The 22,025-nt window shown below is 40.1% G+C and overlaps 1 protein-coding gene across 2 annotated transcripts in view; it reads left to right on the top strand.

Annotated features, from left to right (window-relative positions):
* Positions 1-14,052: 14,052 nt before the first annotated feature.
* The window catches only part of RUFY1 (RUN and FYVE domain containing 1), a 34,270-nt gene continuing 26,297 nt past the window's right edge, over positions 14,053-22,025 (top strand). The window contains exon 1 of one of the 2 annotated variants that reach the window (XM_060765390.2): positions 14,053-14,352. In XM_060765390.2, coding sequence (XP_060621373.2) covers positions 14,094-14,352 — 259 coding nt within the window. In that variant the 5' untranslated portion in view covers positions 14,053-14,093. The remainder of the gene's footprint in view (positions 14,353-22,025) is intronic. The other variant, XM_060765392.2, reaches the window with a different exon arrangement.

Raw genomic sequence — 22,025 nt, 5'->3', positions numbered from 1 at the left:
CAAAACAACGGGAGGAACAAAGGTTGGGAACCACTGGTGTACACCAAGTTTGTTTCATGCCTCAAATTATTTTAAATATTGTATAAAGTTACCTCCAGTGTATAAGGTGCATATGAAACATAAATGAATTTCCTTTTTAGACTTGAGCCCCATCTCCAAGAAATCTCATTGTGTACTCGTATGATAATAAAGGTATTCCAAAAAATTTTAAAAAATCAAAATCTAAGCATTTTGGAGTAGGTATATTCAACCTATACCACTCTTAACTGAAGCTTTCTGCATGATTTCTTCACAACGTCTTCATAACATGGAGAACTGGAAGATACTAATAATTATTAAATAATATTGCAGGGGAAAAGGAGGAGGAACAATAAAAGACTTGTGTTCTATATTCTTATATATTGAGTACAATCTTGCTTACATAAAAAGTCAATGGACTACTTTAAAAGTTTGTTAAAATTTGTTTCACTCTCTGAGAAATATGACTGTAAAAATCTTTATTTGCTTAAAAAAACCCAACCCCACCCTGCAGTTGTAGTTCAGCTTCACTCATACATATGCTACATTTTAATTTAGCCAGGTATCTCTCCTAGTGAACTGCCCCATCTATTTACCAATTATACAACAGCATTTTTGTCAGCTCTGATCTTTGGTATCATCACCACCCATGAAGTGTTTTTTAACCATTCATTAATATCTTATATAGATCTCAAACTTAAAACACTCAGAATACTTTTGAGCATCTTTCCTAATTTTAAATGCATGTTAGTTTTGTGTTTATTGATTTGTGGTTGGCTGTGCAGGAAGGTGGTTTTACAACTGCTTTTCAAGCTTTTGCATTTTTGATGTCATACATGAACCAATGCTTTCTAGAGGCTTTCCACTCAGCATTGCTTTCACAGAATTTTACAAATTTGGGTATGGCTTTTTGCATGCATTGGTAAGGGGAAAGTGGACTGGAGAAACACAGACTTTTAGAGCTGAGTTGCAGTAAGCAAGGAAATAAAGCCTGGGCTGGGGAAAGAATTGGATTCTCCTTTAGGTGATGCTGCTGCAGCTGCATGTGTCTGCATACAACATGCAGGTAAACAGCGGCTGCCTCCAGAGTTCAGATAAACCTATCTCACCAGTTATTCCTAGCATAGTTCTATAAATTTGGTCACCAAAATGGAAATTGTAACAAAAATGTAGGTTGGTGACAGAAAAAAATTGTGCTTGTATGGATTTTGCAAGAGGCCTTCATGTGGGCGTACTAGCCATTTTATGCCCGGTGGCTTCTGCTCCAACAAGAAAATGAGAACGATGGTAAGGGGTGGCCATCCAGTGGAGCCAAACTGGTTGTATGTCCACTATATAGGCTGAACCAGTATGCACAGTTTTAATTATTCACCATTTCACTTTCTCAGTTATTCTCTTTGGCCAGTGGTTCTCAACCTGTGGGTCCCCAGGTGTTTCGGCCTTCAACTCCCAGAAATCATAACAGCTGGTAAACTGGCTGGGATTTCTGGGAGTTATAGGCCAAAACACCTGGGGACCCACAGGTTGAGAACCACTGTCTTAGGGCCTCTTGTAAAAGCTGCACCATCTTCTTGATACTTCTATCATTCATCATATTGATAATCACTGTTATCCACAGTTTCATATTTCCATGAAGTCCAGTAACCATTTCCTGCGTATAAAGGAGTCGAATTACACTGTTTGCTTTTATTGTTCAGGCCTGGACCCTTCAGAGACCCAAGTTCTTTTGCAGCATCTTCATCCTCAGCCCAATCCTTCTAAACACTTGAATCATTTCATCATACTGATGAGAGAGTTCCAAGTTTTTGAGGTTTACAGGGCTCCGATGGGTTTATTTCCCCATGGGACTTGTTGGCGCCTTATGTTGTAGTTCTCTCATTAAATCAAACAGTATTCACAATACATATCTTTGGTTAGTGCATGCCCATCCAATGTTGTTTTTGTTTTTCCATCACTATGGAAGCTGGAATCATTCTAGGAATGTGCTTTTGTGTTTGTTGTTGTTATTGGCTTGACAGATATCGGATCTTTTATAATTCACAACATATTTCTTTTGCATCAATGGAATCATGATGGTTTCCTTAAGTCCTATTTAGCAATTTTTTATGGCTAATCACCAAAGACAACTCACATATTTTTAAAGCATTGCATTCAGTTTCTGATTTTTATCTAGATTTACATCCCTTTTTTTCTTATCAAACACTTTTAGCTATTTGTAAATGTTTTACAAAGCCAAAACTAAAGACATTTGACCCAAACATTTATTCATGCAATATAAGCCAGGTCAAGTGAATGGCAGATCAATCCAATAAATGTCTATTCAGGAAGGGGGGGGACCAACTGGACATACTTTCTGGAAATGTCCATAGAAGAACAGTTGACATCCAATACCTTACCCTAGGGAGGTCACCATTAGACTCAGTACAGCTTATTTTTTAGTAGGCATTTACAGGATTTAGTAGATATTTCTTGGACTGCACTATTAAAGAACACAATAGACAAAGTCAAAACAGAAAAGTTATCCTTCTTGTTCTCACAATCTGCTTGGGTTTGAGGCCAGATGAAGGTCAATAGACTGAAACTGAATCCTGACAAAATCATGTCTGAATGCGGGTAAATGACATGGCCTGGATGTGATTGCATTTGCTCTGAAGAAGAAGCTGAGGGCTACATGGCTCAGAGTGCTTGTGACATCTTCAGCTTATACACCAGCTAAACCTTTTTCTGACTCAGGACAATCTGGCTATAATAATTCATGTACTGGTAACTTCCCAATTAAGCTATAGTAAGACCCTGCATTTGTGAGGAATATGTTTCTCTCCAGACCACAGTTACCTGAAGGTGCAAATACAGCCTAAAGCCACTGCCTCAATTCCAATCCCAGCATTCAGGAATTTCCTATACCCTACAATGCAGCTCTATGGAAATTAGGTTCTTGTGGGTTTTTTCGGGCTATAGGGCCATGTTCTAGAGGCATTTCTCCTGAGGTTTCGCCTGCATCTATGGCAAGTATCCTCAGAGGTAGTGAGGTCTGTTGGAAATAGGACAATGGGTTTATATAACTGTGGAATGGCTGGGGTGGGGCAAAGAGCTCTTCTCTGCTGGAGCTAGGTGTGAATGTTTCAACTGACCACCTTCATTAGCATTTGAAGGCCTGCCTGAGCCTGGGAAAATCTTTTGTTGAGAGGTGTTAAGATGTGCCTGGTTGTTTCCTCTCTGCTGTTTTGCTGTTGTAATTTTAGAGTTTTTTAATACTGGAAGCCAGATTTTGTTCATTTTCATGGTCTCTTCCTTTCTGTTGAAATTGTCCACATGCTTGTGGATTTCAATGGCTTCTCTGTGTAGTCTGACATGGTGGTTGTTGGTGTGATCTATGTAAATTTCTGGGGGGAAGGACGCCATAGAATTGCCCACAGAATTTTGCATATTCCTAGAGAAAAATAGAAGTTATGAGTCTGCAGTTGTCTTACTTGTTTTGCAGAGTTTGCAGGGGGTCTTACTGTATTTCACTTTGTGGGGTTTCCCTTGAAGATGATTCAGAAGCTTCACTAGTGGGTGGTGCAGCAAATAGGCAGAAACCATAAAACACAAAAGGATTTGCACTGACTTCTACTATTCTACCAGTCTGTATTCAAGGCGCTGGTTTGAATTCTAATGTGAATAAAATGGCATCAAAAGCCCTAAATGGCTTTCAATATATGAAGGAGGGGCTTTTCCTAATTTAACCTGACCAAGGATTAAGGTTTGCTGGAAGGATCCTCCATTGTGTCCCACTGATGGGAAAAATACAGCTGCTCTGTGATATTGGGAAATGGGGTCTTCTCTGCAATGGCACCCTGGTTGTGGAATGACCTCCCCAGGAAGGCTGATAAACACTAAAATTACAACAGGGCTTTGGTAAAAGACAGAAGAAAACCATTAGGGTCCAGGCCATTAGGTTTTGGAAAACTTTGGTCCTGATGGGTTTCTCCACTCCATTCTTTAAACTAGTTAATATACTTTTAAACTATTTAAATATAGATGTTTTTTTAAGGATTGCATGGAACTGGTTTTATTTGTGAGCTGTCTTGAGATATTAAGTGGAATTGCTGTTATTGTTTGCTTTGAAGTCATTTAAACTTGTTTAAAGAATAAACAAACATCTTTCCACACACAAATTCAAAACAGAAGACTGGGAAAAGCGATGGGGAGTTGACTGTGTAGGGAAGGAACTTCCAAAGGACAACTCTCTTTTCTGGGCTCTCAACTTAAGACAAAAGTTTGGTTGCAGGAAAGCTGTCTGGCAAAAGTTGTAAATTCTGATTGAGCTTTTGGCTTTTTTTTTACCTTTCATGTTTTCTTTATAGCCATCATTAGTCAAATATAGATAACTCTATTATTAATGGAAAATACAAACAGATTTTTCATTCCATAGAAGTGCTAGAACAAAGAATGCCCTATCTCAGCAATTCTCAACCTTGGGGTCGCAACCCCCAAGAGGGTTGCTGGGCCATTTTCCGGGGGTCGCGGAAAATGGCCCCTCCAAAATGGCTGCCGGCACCTGTGCAAGCCAAACAGCCAGGTGCTCCTGGTTGGCTCCTTCTCCTCTTCCCACAGGGCTGCAGGGAGTCAAGAGGAGGAGCTTGGAGGCAAAGGAGCACACGGGAGAAAACACGCCACTCGCCACTTGCCCCCTGCTGAGCTCAGAAGGGGCGAGGATTGAGCAGACTCCTCGCTGCTCACCTCTCACCCCCGCCGGACTCAGAAGGGGCGAGGGGAGAGCGCAAGGCCTCCCGCATGGCCAAGGCTATCTGGGGGGCCTTCTCCGCTAGACTCTTGCCCCCAGCGGCCTCAGAAGGGGCAAGCGCAAGGCCCTCCACATGGCCAAGGCCACTCAGGGGGTGTACCTACTCATCTAAGCTGATCAAACGGCCAATATTTTTGGCCCATTTTATCACACATTCCTTGACACATTTGTCTTCTTAGTGATTGTAGAACTTAGATAGTTGTTTATTCTTTAATTGCAGTATCTTGTCAAGATCAGTCTTTTTTTCTTCAAATCCTATCTGTACATCTTTTTGGTATTAATGATGTATTTGTGAATAATCAAACCAGTTCAGGTTGTAGCTATGTTGGTTTATTTCTGGCCTTGTTTTCAGTTGGAGGTTGCCTTTTGTCTTAATAAAAGTGAAATAAGCAGTTTTCAGGGGCGAAAGGCCTTCCAGCAAGACAATCAAGACTTGCTGCCACAAGGAAAAGTGATCCAACAGGCACAACAAGGCCAAACTGGATAATGGTGACTAACTGGAGTGATATTATTAAGTCTTTCACATGTTCAAATGACCTGATCTTCATTGCCAATGCATTTCACCTTGAAACATTTAGTTTTCCTGAACACTTTCTTCTATATCCAACACCATTACCATCAGCTTTCCATTCTGAGCTACAGAGAACAATCCTTAACTATCTTGTAAACTGGGAATTAATGGAAACTCCTAGAATTCCCCTGTCAGTATAGCCATTGTGCATGTTGCCTTTGAGATCCTAGAGGTTGCTGTTTTTAATAAAGATTGTTTCCAGCCTCTGAAAACCAAACATATACACACATGCAACTGGGATGTAACATTAGTTAGGTTCTTATGATTTATGGCTGAAAACATCAAGAGCCTCCCTATAAATCATTAGGAATTTCCCCAGTGAGGATATAAAAGAAAATACGAGGGTTTTTAGTGCTCATTGCTCCAACAACAGAACAGTGGAAGACATCAGAAAAAGCATTTTATGAGAACTAGGATAGATGAAAATAGACTTTGGAGCTGACATGGTTTGGCCATAACTCTTCACAGCCAGAGAAAGGCTGGAGACACTTTCTATTAGCATCCCACACATCCCAGAAAAACAGTCTGAGAACGTCACTTCAAAATATCACAAGTGGAAATCTACAAAAAGGCAAAGCCTCAACACCATTGGTAGGTTCTGCAATATTTCCTCCAATATTCTCTCTCAGATCTTGTGCTATTTATTTGTCGTGTCAGGGCAGCCAGTCAATTATATTACATTTCTAACAGAACAAAGCAAACAAACAGACAAAATACAGAATTTGTGAGTATGGTAGTTGATTAAATGTCCTTTGACCAGTATCTGGCCACTTGGAGTGCTTCTGGTGTTGCTGCAAGAAGGTCCTCCATTGTGCATGTGGCAGGGCTCAGGTTGCATTGGAGCAGGTGGTCAGTGGTTTGCTCCTCTCCACACTCGCATGTCGAGGATTCCACTTTGTAGCCCCATTTCTGAAGGTTGGCTCTGCATCTCGTGGTGCCAGAGCGCAGTCTGTTCAGCGCCTTCCAAGTCGCCAGATCTTGTGCTGGTTTCTCCTCTTAACAAATGTCTCCATATGTCTCCATGCTTTTCCTCTTACATCAGGTTTGCTGCATTCAAAAGAAGATAGTGCTCTGACACTTATCAGCAGATAGGTAAACCAAGCAACTCTAGCAAGTGTGGCTTAGTATAGAAGGCAAATCTGCTGAAATTTCCTATACAAAGCTATTGAAAGGATGGGACCAAGGGCAAATCTATAGAGTAGGCAAGATTCATTGCAAAGAAGGTCCCTCTCCAAATCCCCAGCTGCCCCGAGTCCCTTTGGGGAGATGGTGGTGGGATATAAATAAATTATTATTATTATTATTATTATTATTATTATTATTATTATATAAAATTACTATTGGGATGTGTGTATAAGGTGAATATGAATGAATTTTGTTGTTTAGACTTTGGTCCAAAACACTATAGAAATGCCAAAGAATCATAGAGATGGAAGAGACCACAAGGTTCATCCAGTCCAACCGCATTCTGCCATGGGGAATACACAACCAAAGCATCCTCAACAGATGGCCATCCAGCCTCTCCTTGAAAACCTCAAGAAAAGAAGACTCCGCCACACTTCCAAGCAGCATATTTTACTGCTGAATAGATCTGTCAGGAAATTTTTCATGAGGTTTTGGTAGAATCCCATTTCTTAAAATGTGAATCTATTGCTCTGTGGCCTAGTCTATAGAGCAGCAGAAAACAAGCTCGCCCCTTCCTCAATGTGACATCCTTTCAAATATTTAAACATGGGGATCAGGTCCCTTTTCAGTCTTCTTTTCTCCAAGCTAATCATACCTAGCTCACTAAGCCTTTCTTCACAGGGCCTGGCTTCCAAACCATTGATCAATAAGACTCTACCACTGGCTGGATCTACAAGATTAGTAGAAATATACTGTGGTTGAGGAGGGAGGGAGAGGGAGGGAGGGTGAGGAAAATGTAATCTACACCAGTGTAAATTAGCATGATGTCTTTAATATTTGTTGAATTACTCAGGATTTATATGTGTAAAACTTGGGATTTGGCTTATTGATTTGTTTTTACAACATTATAAAATATGTTAAAAATACATTGTGTTTGCTGAGCAAATGCCTTTAAAATATGTGTTTAAAAGGTAAAGGTTTCCCCTTGACAATAAGTCTAGTTGTGTCTGAGGGGGTGGTGCTCATCTCCATTTCTAAGCCAAAGAGCTGCCGTTGTCCATAGACACCTCCAAGTTCATGTGGCCAGCATGACTGCATGGAGCACCATTACCTTCCCACTGGAGCGGTACCTATTGATCTACTCACATTTACATGTTTTCGAACAGCTGGGTTGGCAGAAGCCTGGGCTAACAGCGGGAGCTCACCCCGCTCCCCGGATTCCAACTGCCGACCTTTCGATCAGCAAGTCCAGCAGCTCAGTGGTTTAACTTGCTGTGCCATTGGGGCTCCCAAAATATGTATTTAGGTAAATCCCAATTTACTAAATATATGAGTCTGCTGACAATTTTAGAGCAAATATCTGGAAGCATAGAAGGCTTTACCATGACACAGTTAGATATCTATTAGTCTCATTAGTGTTCCATTTTTCTTTTTAAAATTTCCCCTATTCTCATTTAACTTTTCAGTTTGGCTAACAGTATGTCTTAGGGGAATGAGAAAGAAGTATAATCTAGACCCATGATGGCTAACCTATGACACATGTGTCAGCACTGATACACGTAGCCATTTTTGATGACACACGGTCGCATGCAGCCGCATACAGAGAAGATGGGGCCGCATCCCAAGAAGGACATTTCATCCTCAGCTCCTACACCAGCATTTTTCTATAATGCCAAGATATATGGCATTATAGAAAAAGCAGGTAAGTTAAATAATTAGTTTTTGGTTAATTAAATACAGTTATATATTACAATAATATATTTTTGTTATTAAACTATAAATATCATGAAATTATGGGGGGTTTTTTCTCGAAGTGACACCCCACCTGAGTTATGCTCGTTTTTTTGGCAAGTATTGACACACCAAGCTCAAAAGGTTGCCCATCATTGATCTAGACACTGCAGGGGCTGTTCTTTTTGTTCCTGTAATATTTATTGCAAGGGAAGAAAAAGCCTGAATAAAGAGGGGTTTTTTAAAATCTACTTTATGTGAGATATAATGGGGTGGGTAGGAATTACCCACTGGAATCAGTTGGGCTTTGGCTTTTGGGTTTTTAGAGCAGCCACACAGCAATGCCACCCTTCCATGTGGTTGGTCCTTAAAGATGTCCAGTCACAATCAGGGAAATGCAACAGTGACACCTACTGGAAGCTCTCTGCTCCGTCTGTTCCTCAGCTAACAATGAGAGCACATTACAGAAAAGTGCTGGTTGAACAAAATGCTTGGAACAAGAATGGTTTTGGATTTCAGATTTTTTATTATTTTACCTATACATAATGAGAGATCTTTTAGTGCGATGCAGTAGCTAAAAAAACAATTCTAGCCTGTATCAATAGGAATTTAGTGACTAGATCAGGGAAAGTAATTGCCCCACTCTTTTCTACTTTGGTCAGACCTGACCTGGAATACCGTGTTCAGTTCTGGACACCACAATTCAAGAGGGATACTGAAAAGCAGGGAAAGGCAGCCAAAATAATCAATGGTTTGGAAGCCAGACGCTGAGAAGAGCTAGGTATGATTAGCTTGGAGAAAAGAAGACTGAAAAGGGACCTGATTGCCATGTTTAAATATTTGAAAAGGTGTCATATTGAGGAGGGGGTGAGCCTGTTTTCTGCTGCTCTATAGACTAGGCCACGGAGCAGTAGATTCAAATTTCAAGAAATGGGATTCTACCAAAACCTCAGGAAAAATGTCCTGACAGTCAGATCTATTCAGCAGTAAAATATGCTGCCTGGGAGTGTGGCGGAGTCTTCTTCTCTGGAGGTTTTCAAGGAGAGGCTGGATGGCCATCTGTTGGGGATGCTTTGGTTGTGTATTCCTGCATGGCAGAATGAGGTTGGACTGGATGAACCTTGTGGTCTCTTCCAACTCTATGATTCTTTGGCATTTCTATAGTGTTTTGGACCAAAATCTAAACACAAAATTCATTTATGTTTCATATTTACCATATACACACATCCCAATAGTAATTTTATATAATAATAATAATAATAATAATAATAATAATAAATTAATGTATTTATTTATTTAATTATTTATATCCCACCACCATCTCCCCAAAGGGACTCAGGGCAACTTGCAAAACACTCCAGGGCACATATAACGTACAACCGGTAAAAATGGTACAAAAGTATAAAACAAGTCACATAAAATTATAACAACAATCCCCAGTCAACATATGTTAGTATAAAATCAAAACAATACAATTTTAAAACAACAGTAGATAAAACCAACTGCCGTCAATTCACATGTGTTTCATATGGACCCATTCAGCCTACTCATGTTGGAATGGAAAAAATGAAGGGTGGGGGCTAATCTAATCTCATTTGGGAGGGTATTCCACAGCCAGGGGGCTACCACAGAGAAAGCCCTCTCTCTCGTCCCCACCAACCGCACTTGAGGCAGTGGTGGGACCGAGAGGAGGGCCTTCCCTGTCAATCTCATATGTAGTATGCTTAATAATATAATGCATGAAACCAATATTGTGTGTGCCATGGACCACCAGAAAGCACAGGTGTCCCTATCCCAGACACCCTTATGGACAACTTTGGATTTTATAATAATAATAATAATAATAATAATAATAATAATAATACACTTTATTTATATTTCGCCCTTCTCCCCTAAGGAACTCAGAGCAGATTACAGCATTTACATACATAGCCAAACAAACATATAAAGTTCACTGACCAGTAATAATAATGAGAAAAGGAAGAGTCACAGCTACCTTCAACATCAGAAAGCTAAAAGGACAATTAGAGGAGGCAACACTGTTACACTTAAATTGCACCAGTAGTGCAAAAGGTAGCATATTATCTTTCCGTGTAGGGGGAAAGCACTTTTTGCATGGGACAAGTGTCTTCTATGATAAACACCTTGGAAAAGTGAACTGGGAACTGGTGCTATAATTCTCAAAATCCCCCATGTCGTATGACCACTGGGACTTATAGGTATAGTTCCCAAAAGGTAACATTTCCAACTCTAGTTGTGCGAAAAGGGGGCAGGGATGTTCCTCATCCTAGTCACTATGAACTCAATACATCTCTTCCAAATGATGTTCCGACCCATTTGCATTTCAAACTACATTAATTAAACATTATATCATAAAGCACTCATTGAAAAAGATCAAGCTATCCCAGAGGAAGGTTTTTAAAATTAATTTCAAAAGGTTTGTTTCATATGAATTGTAGAAATCTTTATGAAGTAATAAATTCCTTGTTCTTTGAATGGTTGAGAAAGGAGCTCTGCACAGGCATAATCTTTTCCCTTCTAACCAGAGATTCAGAATCTTTCGCTTCAGCTCTTCAAAATCTCATATCCCTTCTCCTTAATTTGAGGATATTTTTATCCTGATTTTTATTAAGTCCAGAAGAAGCAGGTGTGTTTCCAAGTCAGTTATACACCATCTCCTTTTATGGTATTAAATAGCTACCCCAAATGAATTTTAATACTGCATCTGGAAGAGCTTTATAAATATTGAGAAACTTGGTTTCTGGGTAACCAGAACTCAAAGATGACCATTTGACTTTCTGAATCATGATAAGGCTTTCTATAAATGCCAAATGTTCTAGCAAAAATAATGTGCTACTGTCATTTTATTGGAATAAAGAAATAGAACAAATATGTGGGTGGTTGCCTTAATTTTTCAGCTTTCTGGATTTCAAATAAATTAGTACAGAAAACTATAATATGGATGTTGCCTAGAAAACTCAAGCAACTGAAGACTAATAAACTTGATGTCGATAACAAGGAAAGTACTATATTTAGACAAGAAAAAAATGAAATGCACAAATATTGGATAGTGGTATAAGTTAAATGATGGGGCTCCGCTAGAAACTTTTGCTTCAAAGGGGGATCTATAGAAATGCTGGCTGGAGGAATCTGGAAGTTACAGGACAACGTTTTGCCACTATGGCAATTCCACTGCTTGTAATGAGAACAACAGATATTTTCCCCCGTTTCTCAGCTATGTTCAACACTGAAACTCAGTATAATTTCTTGTTTATGCTAGAATGTAAGTCAGGTGAGGGCATCTTATGACCCTAGGGGTTGTTGGATTGTAATTCCCATTATCCTTCCCACTGTCAATGCTAACTAAGAGCCCGTCCACACAGCCCTATACCCCAGAATATCAATGCAGAAAATCCCACAATATATGCTTTGAACCGGGTTATCTGAGTCCACATTGCTATATATTCCAGTTCTAGCAGATAATGTGAGATTTTATTCAGCTGTATGGAAGGGGCCTAAGGCTGATGGGAATAGCAGTCCAGTTACATCTGATCAGCCACAAGCTGCCTTTCCCTGATATAATGAAATTCCTTGATATTAATTGCAGATCTGAATATAAAGCATCAAACTGGAAAAAAATACAGTGCATGCTTCATATTAATTTGGGTTGCCATAGGTTGGGTTGCCAAAGCCCCTTCCACGCAGCTGTATAAAATCCCACATTATCTGCTTTGAACTGGGTTATATGGCAATGTGGACTCAGATAACCGAGTTCAAAGCAGATATTATGGATTATCTGCCTTGGTATTATAGGTTATATGGCCATGTGGAAGGGCCCCAAAAGCGATTCTATAACAATAAAGTCATCCACAGGATCTTTTTCTCCTCTTGTGCCTGAAAATGATGGGATTTCCTTTGCCAAAATTTGTTCGGAGATTTGCTTTTGCCTCTTCTGAGGCTCAGAGAGTGACTTGCCCATGGCCGCCCAGTAGGTTTCGATGGCGGAGCAGCGTTTGAAATCCTGGCCTCCAAAGTCATAACCCAACACAGAAACCATTACAACATGCTGGCTCTCAATCAGATAACTACTTAATTATTGTATTTTTAATCAGATGACTAATTTAATCAGATGACTAATTTTGGTTCTCAACCCGTGGGTCCCCAGAAATCTTAACAGCTGGTAAACTGGCTGAGATTTCTGGGAGTTGTAGGCCAAAACACCTGGGGACCCACAGGTTGAGAACCACTGCCTTAGAGGTTGAGAAACCATGTGAGTGCATAACAACCAAATAGCCAAGACTTTTGTGAATTTCATTTTTTAAATCTAGGTAGTGGAGGTGCCTCCACGCAGGTAGATGATGCCACCACAATGGTATGCAGAATCCTTTCCCACCAATATTTCCACTGCAGACCACATCCATAGGAGAACTTGTGAAAAACACTGCAATGTTAAAATTGCAGAATCATTGCTTGGCCATTAATTGTCCACCCAGGGAGCCAATTTCCACATATTACTGTGAATACCATTTCTTTTTTTTTCTTTCCTTATATGCAAGGCTCTTGAACAAACAAGGTAACTGACTAGATTAACTCACTAGATGGCAGTGAAAGCTCGTGGTTCACAGTTTTTATCCTGCAGTAAGTTTCAGCTCTCTTTTCAGGTACAGGACAAGAGGAGAAAAGGTTAGAATTATCCTGGAAGATGCAAAAGGATTAGAATTAGAATTATATGAAACAGGTCACCATGAGCAGGGTTGTTGTGTGCTTTCCGGGCTGTACGGCCATGTTCCAGGAGCATTCTCTCCTGTCGTTTCACCTGCCTCTATGGCAGGCATTCTCAGAGGTTGTGAGGTCTGTTAGAAACTAGGAAAACTGGGTTTATATATCTGTGGAATGTACAGGGTGGGAGAAAGAACTCTTGTCTGTTGGAGGTAAGTGTGAATGTTTCAATTGGCCACCTTGATTAGCATTTAATGGCCTAGCAGTTTTCAAGGTCTGGCTTCTTACTGACGGGGGGGGGAGGGGGGAGAGATCCTTTGTTGGGAGGTTATTAGTTGGCCCTGATAGTTTTGTGTCTAGAATTCCCGTTTTGAGTGTTGTTCTTTATTTACTGTTATATTTTAGAGCTTTTTAAATACTGGTAGCCAGATTTTGTTCATTTTAATGAATAAAAGGATTCCCCCAGGCAGTAAGAAGCCAGACCTTGAAAACTGATAGGCCATTTTGAGGGTGCCTGCTGCCATGGATGTGGATGAAAAGTGCAATTTATATATCTGTGGAATGTCCATAGTAGGAGAAAGAACTCTTCTCAGCAGTCAGCCAGGCTTTGATGTCACAAGGCCATTAAATGCTAATCAAAGTGGCCTACTGCAGCATTCACACTTGCCTCAAGCAGACAAGAGTTATTTCTCCAATCCTGTACATTCCACAGATATATAAACCCCAATTGCCTAGTTTCCAACAGACTTCACAACCTCTGAGGATGCCTGCCATAGATGCAGGCGAAATGTCAGGAGAGAATGCTTTTGGAACATGGGCAGACAGCCCAGAAAACACACAACAACCCAGTGATTCCGCCCATGAAAACTTTCGACAATTAACCGGTTGTTAGGAATTGTGGAAGTCTAAAACACCTGGAGGGGCCAAGTTTGCCCACTCCTGCTCTATATAGCCTTCTCTGCCTAAGAGAGCTGGGGCCTCCATCCAAAGTACTACAACTCCCAGGATTCCTTAGCATGGAACCAAGGCAGATCACGTGACGTCAGGTTGCATTCCTTCCTTCTTTCATCCACCCTTCAAGAGGCAGAGGCTCCCTCTTGGGACGCGCGTATCACGTGACACCCCCCCCCCCCTCGAGCCAAGATGGCCGAAGGGGAAGGAGCCGCGGAGCCAAGAGGGGGCCCCGAAATCCTCGGCGGGGCCCAGGCGCCCGACACTTCCGAGCTCCCAAGCGACGGCCCGGAGGAGAGTGTGGAAGGCCCGGCCTGGTCGGCGCCCCTCCTCTCTTTGGCCAAGAGGGCCTCGGAAAACTTGGCGGCCGGCTATGGGAGCGCCTTGAAGTCTGCAGCCTTGGTAGGACTCATGCCCAAACCCGTCAGCCCTGACAGCGCCGCCAAACAAAGTACGGCTACTACTTTTCCTGCTTCTCCTTTCTGGGGTGTCATTCAGCCAGCCAGCCAGCCAGTTGTTCCTTACTTTGCACGTCTGGGAGGAAAAGTTTGACTGCGTCTGCACTGCAGAAGTAATGCGGTTTGACCCCACTTCAACTACCCAATGCCGTTGGATCATGGGAGTTGTCGCTTTTCCTGGTTTCCTCGCCAAACTAGAAATCCCAAGGTTTCATAGTACTGTGCCACAGCAGTGACAGTGGGTAAAACTGTTATTTCTACTGTGTGGAACAGGCATGGGCAAACTTCGGCCCTCCAGGTGTTTTGGACTTCAACTCCCACAATTCAGGAATTGTGGGAGTTGAAGTCCAAAACACCTGGAGGGCCGAAGTTTGCCCATACCTAGCGTAGATGCACCCTTTCAGTGCCACTCTATAAAGTCTTTGTCCCATGAAAAGGGGCTCAACAGGTGTCCTTTGATGTTGCATCTACACTGCAGGAGTAATACAGTTTGGCCCAACTTTACCTGACATAGCTCAGTGCTTAAAAAAAACCCAAAAAAACAGGGAGTTGTAGTTTGGTGAGGCGTCAGCACTTTTTGGAAGAGGCGCCTAAAGTCCTTATAAAACTATACATCCCATGTTTACATAGCATTGAGCCATGGCAGCTAAAGTAGTGTCAATCTCTTGTCAATTTATCTGGCACCCTTTGCCAGAGAAGGCTAAAGATGTTGTGAAATGACATGCATTGAGCCATAGCAGTTAAAGTGGTGTCAATCTGCATTCGTTCTACAGTGTAGATGTGTCCTGAGGTGTCGCTTTTGTTATGAGACTTGGAGCAGAAGTAAATAAAGTCTAAGCAATCTTAATGTAAACTAGGCTTCATCATGGAATAATCCAAGCATTTGTTGTTTACTGATATTGGGTTCACCTCCAGACAAAGGGTCTATCTACACTTACCTGTCCGAATTCATTTCCCCTTATGAACCCTCCAGGACAGTGGTTCTCAACCTGTGGGTTCCCAGGTGTTTTGGCCTACAACTCCCAGAAATCCCAGCCAGTTTACCAGCTGTTAAGATTTCTGGGGGTTGAAGGCCAAAACATCAGGGGACCCCGGGTTGAGAACCACTGCTCCAGGACTTTAAGATTGTCTGGAAAGGCCCTGCTCTTGGTCCCGCCTTCATCACAAGCATGGTTGGCAGGAAAGAGAGGCAGGGCCTTCTCAGTGGTGGCACCTCGACTATGGAACGCCCTCCCTAAGGATATCAGATCAGCCCCCTCCCTTTTAACATTTCAAAAGAGAATCAAAACTTGGCTCTTTGAGCAGGCATTTCCAAATACACATAGGAAAATGGAATGGTTGAACAATGTGATTAGACAATGTTTTTAATAGGAGACCCTAATGTTCATGTTTTTATTGATTTTGTTATGGTTTTATTATCCGATTATTTTTATTGTATTGAAATTGTATTTTATGGTCTCGGCACCAACTGTGAACTGCCCCGAGTCGCCTGCAAGCTGAGAGGGACGGTATATAAATATAGTAACTAACTAAATAAATAATACACTCTAGAATGAATGCAGATTGACACCACTTTAACTGCTATGGCTCAATGCTTGTCATTCCACAATGTCTTTAGCCTTCTCTGGCAAAGAGTGCTGCTGCCTCACCAAACTACAAATCCCATGGTTCTACAGCATGGAGCCATGGCAGTTCAAGTGTTGCTGCATTAATTCTAGAATACAGTTGCACCCATGGTTGCTATTATATCTTTCTGAAACATGAATGACTTCTGAGACTAATGTGTATTAATGCAGGAACTATGCCTTGAGCCTTCTCATCCGTTCCACTTCTAGGATCACGTGTCTGGCCTTGGTGATTCTTGGAAGCTCAGCTGCATTGCTTCCTTCGAATCAACAATTCATGAAAAGGAGACATAATTGCTGTAATTCAGCAAACTTAGGAAAACTTTTTGAAGTCCACCTAACTGTAAATGATGCTTGTGCGTGTTAGATTGTGATCTACTGGTTTGCATAAGACTAGAAAAGCTGTCCTAAGAAGGGTGGTCCATGACATTTTAATCTTATGACAGAAAAGGCAGGCTACTCCACCCTAACTTCCATTTCATGCCTGGCAGATTGGCTGTATAATTTTACTGCAGTACTAGTCATGGGGTGGCTGCTCCCATAACACCAGAAAATAACAAACTAGAGTGTGCAGATGGGGGTGGCATGAGCATCCCATCCTCCCAAGAAAGTTCAAAAGTCCAAAAGAAATAGTTATGTGGAGCTACCACTTCTTTCTTCCAGCATTTGCCACAGAGGCAGTTTTCTGACTTTGCCTAAAGTCGGGGCCTTCTCTGTAAAAGCATAACAGGGAAGAAAAAAGGAACAAACAAGTAGTTATGTGACACTTTGAAAACTAACCACCTTATTTCATCATAAACTGTCTTAGATTAAAATCCATCTCTTCCATGCAAGAAAAATTGTGTGATGAAATAAATTGCTTTGTTGTAAATGTATGACAAGACTATTTTTCTTCTTATGGTTTTTAAAAAATTTGCATATAGAATCTTAAGGAATTTTGTACTCAATTTTTCAAAAATATATGAAAACGTTAGATTTACATCTGTGTTTTCACAATGATTGAGTTTTGCACAATAACAGTCAAGTAAATAAAATTATCCTCTTCTTACCCTGGTTTCTTTTAGATTAATGTTCAGTCTGACTTCATTCATCTCCATGTATAATAATCCTGTTTTAATAACTTTATTTTTGTACCCCACCTCCATCTCCCCGAAAAGACATGGGACGGCTTACATATGTCACAAAATGCCTAAAAACAATGCATAAAATAAACATCCAGTACAATACAAAAAAGTAAAACCAACAGCACATAAAAACAAAAATTTAAAATTCAGAACAATACCCAATAACCTATGGTGACAGCTGCCATAAGACGTGGCCAAACTATAAACAAGACAAGGGAATGGGATGAGAGTGCAGTGCCGTGTCATTAATTGTGGACCATTGGGGCTAGACATTCTCAAAGGTTTGTTTAAACATCCAAGTCTTCCAATCCCTATGGACAGGCCCGTAGCCAGGATTTTGATTCAGGGGGAGCTGAGTTTGATTCAGGGGGAGGAGGAGCTGAGTCTGAGTGAAAGAGGGTCTACCCTAGCAAATCTTTTGTATCGTTACCCCAATACCCCCATACATATGGGAACATGGTGATCAGATCATATGAATAAACATAAAAGTTTAAATAATGTACCAGTAAGACCTTCTCGTGGACCACCATGAGTAAGACCTTCTCGTGGACCCCCCCCCCCCGGCTACATGCCTGCCTATGGAAGGAGGACAGTGTTGAGGCCGGCCTTATCTTCCTAGGGAGGGCATTCCAAAGCCGGGGGGCGGGGGGGGGGGGGGGAAGGTGACACTGAGAAGGCTCTGTTTTGCCAACTTCTAGGAAATATAGGTTGGCAAATTACAATACTTGTAAACTTAACTAATGTAACCATTGAATGGGTCCTTCATAGACTCCATAGAGCCAGGTATCTTTTCTTCCAGTTCCATCAGTGCCCAAATTGTGGGGGGAAACTAGATTAGCATTTTATGGTGCATTTACACCATGTAATTAATGAAGTTTGACACCACTTTAACTGCCATCACTCAATGCTATGGAATCATGGGAGATGGTAGTTTTACAAGCTCTTTACTCTCCTCTTCCAAATAGAGTCTCTAATTAAGGTTGCAATTGAAGATCTACTTATCTGGGATTGAATTGCATTGAACTCTATAGAGTTTGCCTTTGGGTAAACAAGGATAATATGGCAATGTAATTCTTAACACCATTGTTCCACAGTGATGAGTTTGCATACACCTGTGGGGTAAGAGGCTATACTGAGGGCAGGAGTGCTGCTAGTAATGTTTCTTTTCCTGAGGAGCCAGACTAAATAGCTACTGGGCAGTAGCAGAAGTGGAAAGTAATCCTGGAAGAGAATCTCTCATTGGCATCATAGCTAACACCTATTAGTAATGCAGGAAAGAGGGCATAATAAATTCATCAACCCTATGATGAGACATTTGAAAATGAAACAAGAGTTAGTGCCAGAAGATGAAATTCCCAGGTTGAGTGGCACTCAACAAGCCCTTGGAAGACAACTATGAGTAGTGCTGTGTCTAATGATGCAACTAGACTCAAGTTGAAAGGACATTCAGCCGTTGACATGCTCTGAGTTGAAAGGAAAGTCTAAAGCTGCACAGCACATGTTATAGGAATACAGAATGAGAAAATGAGGGAAGATAACCACAGTAAAACAAGAAATGGAATGTATAAACATGAACTGTACATGAACTGAACCAGCTAAAGGCAATTTTAGTTTATTTACTGTATTTTAATTCTGTTTTCACCACATGTTACTATTTAATTGTTTTATAACTTTTGTATTGCACCTTTTAAACTTGTCTAGTGTGGAGTTTTAATTGCCTTGAGTCCCCAAGAGGAGAAAGGCAGGGTATAAATAAATAGTATGATGATGATGATATGCAGAGTAATGGCACATTTTGGGTCAGACAATTACACAGCATTTTACTCAGGAAATCAAAATCTTAAGAAGAAGAAACTCTCTGAACAAACGAAAGAGAAGCCACAACTGATGATGCATAAAACCAGTTAAGGGCAGATGAGAAGCATAAAAGGGGACATAAATAGAGTCAGAACCCTAAATGCAACTATTGTATGACTTGGGCACAGGGACAAGGAGAACTAATATCAATGCAGAAAAATAGACAATGACAAAAAAGGGAAGGACAAGAGACCTCTGCCACAAGGTCTGAGAAATCAAAGGGAAATTTAAACCAAGAATGGGACACTGTACAAACAGCAAGAAAAAAAAGATGGTGGGAACAGTACTCTGAAAAACTATATAAGAAAGAGGAAAGGATTACAGATTAATTCAAGTAAAGAACCAGTTGAAGATGAACCTCTGGTTTTAAAAAATGTAATGAAATCTGCATCAAAGCACTTGGGAGAATTAAGTCATCATGAATAGATGACATCCAGTAGGTACTTCAAGCTACAGAGACAGCATTTGCTCTAGTTCTAAATAAAAGAATGACCCACGGAAAGGGAACACCAATAACGTTAAGAGCATTCTCATGCAAGCAGTGTGTTGTTAAAAATTCTATAACAAAAACTTTTACCATATATGGAGCAAGAAATGCCAGATGTCTAAACCAAGCTCAAAAAAGGAATATGTAGTAGAGAGCGTACTACAAACATATATTAGATAATGGAGCTCAAACAAAGACTTTCCAAAAAAAAATAGTCTATGCTGCAGTCTTTTATGTAGATCATTAAAAATATGTATCACTCCTAAAGAAGTGGGTGTGCCACAACATTTGATTATCCTGATGTGGAACTTGTACTCAGCACAATATGCTATCTTCATGACAGAATACCAAAATATGGAAGAAGAAATAGGAAGGAGACGTGAATAGAAGAAGGGAAATTAACATATGCAAATGATAATGGAATGATTACTGAAGAAAATAAAGGAAGAAAATGCATAGGCAGGTTTACAGTTGAACACTTACAAAACAAAAATAATGGTCACAGCTGATTTACATAACTTTAAATTAGACAATGAAGACATTGAAACATTTTAGATTTTCCATATTTTGGCTTAGTCATTCATCAGAATGAGCCTTATTCAAGAAATCAGAAGATTATGACTTGGAAAGCCAGCTATGAAGGAACTAGACAATATCTTGAAATGTCAAGATATATCATTTTGTACTAAATGCCATCATATTTCCCATTCCTCTGTATGATAGTGAAAGTTGGACAATGAAGAAAGCCAATAGTAGGACAATCCATTCATTAGCAATGTGGCACTGGAGAAGAGTTCTATAGATACAGTGGAATGGGTGTTGGAACAAATCTAGCCTGAAATCTCTGAAGAAACCAAGTTGACTTGAGATTGTTGACTTTGGACCTATCTGAGAAGACCTAACTCACAAGAAAAGACAATAATATGTAGTGAGTTAGAAAGTGGTAGGAAAAGAAGACCACATTATAAGTGGATAAACTCAATAAAAATGTGACAGCCCTGAGTCTGCTAGACTTGAATTGATTAGGGTGCCTTGACAGTCTGACATTGATCAGGTTGCCAGAAATCAAAGCTGACTTGATAGAATTATCAACAGCAATTCCCTCTCATCTTCTATTCCCACTTTCTTTGGAATATGCTGCTCAAACAAAAAATAGTTCCTTAATATGGTATATACATATGATTAGAGTGTGGATATGTTTAGAATTAGATAGGCAAATGGCCAGGATCCAATGTCTTTCTGCTGACAAAAAAAATACATCCGTGGAAACAGATGGAGAGGAATTTCATTGCCCTCTTGAAGTCACCTTGAAACCTCATAATCTGCTCCAGGGAGCCAGAAAACCATATGGAGTGTTTTGAGCAAATGCTGTGGGAAAGGTGCACTAACACAATATTGCACTGAGCTCAATATATTTACATTTTATTCATGTTAGAGCTTACACAAATATTCAAAAGTTGCCAATTCTGTATACATTTTTGTACAACTTAATGCTTCCATAGGTAGATTCAAAATTGTCCTCAGATTTAAAATTGTTTATGAGTGTTTTAAACAAAATATGTATAATAGTTCAATTGTTTTAAAATACAATAACTGTGTCAAAGTACAATAATTTTCATCTGAAGTGTTATGGTTTAGGTACAGTGTCTCTCCAGCAAAGCAAACATCCAACTCCCATGCATATTAATTACAAGTCTATTTACTAGCAGTGCAACAATCTTATACCAGTTTATCTGGAAATAAACCACAATATCTTGAGATTTGTTTTCTAATTAGATTGCTGCACAGCACCTCTTTCCTGTGCTGTACCCCAGGTCTCAAATTTAGACATTTTTAAACTAAAAAAATGAAAGGCAAAATCTCTGCAAAAATCAATTCTTAAAACTATGTCAGGATACCTTGTTGCAATAACAATAACAAAAAATCTAACTTTCATTCTGACCTTTGTGCAATCCATGTTGCAATCCACACTAGTGACATGTTTAAGCACCTTGGAACCAGTGTGCAGAGCACATAGACATAACAATATATATTTGTTTGTTTGATTTCTTATCTTCCTCCCCAAAATAGAAGCTAATAAGTGTCTCATATTAACTTTTAAAAGGTACAGCAAATGGGGGAAGTTATAATATTAAAATATAGTTAAAGAGGTTATATTATTAAAATATAATTGAATGCAAAGAAATTTTAAAGCACATCAATAAAAATATAATATCTCCAGCTGAAAGTCTGTTCTTCAGCAAGCTGTCATTATGCAAAAACCTGCCAGAGGAAAAGTTGCCTGCTGACAGGAGAACAATGGGAATTCTTCCATTCTCTCAAGTAATATATTCATTTAATCCCATCACAAATTTGGCTGTGCATTAATGTTCTCTTAGCCGTAAGTAGTATAGCCACACCAAGGACTGAAAAATAATAATGAAAAATCGGTTTTAAATTTCTAGTAGCCCCAGCTGCTAACTCTGAAATACAAAATATACGAATTGCAGTAAGTATAAAATGGAAACATACATACATACATAGGTTCCTTAAAAGAATGCAATACTTAGTATCTAGTTCAGATTACGCTGTAC

The sequence above is a fragment of the Anolis sagrei genome, chromosome 2 (genome assembly GCF_037176765.1).
Source record: "Anolis sagrei isolate rAnoSag1 chromosome 2, rAnoSag1.mat, whole genome shotgun sequence".
NCBI classification, from domain to species: domain Eukaryota; kingdom Metazoa; phylum Chordata; class Lepidosauria; order Squamata; family Dactyloidae; genus Anolis; species Anolis sagrei.
Note: the sequence above shows the minus strand (reverse complement) of the source record. Positions and strands in the feature narration are given on the sequence as shown.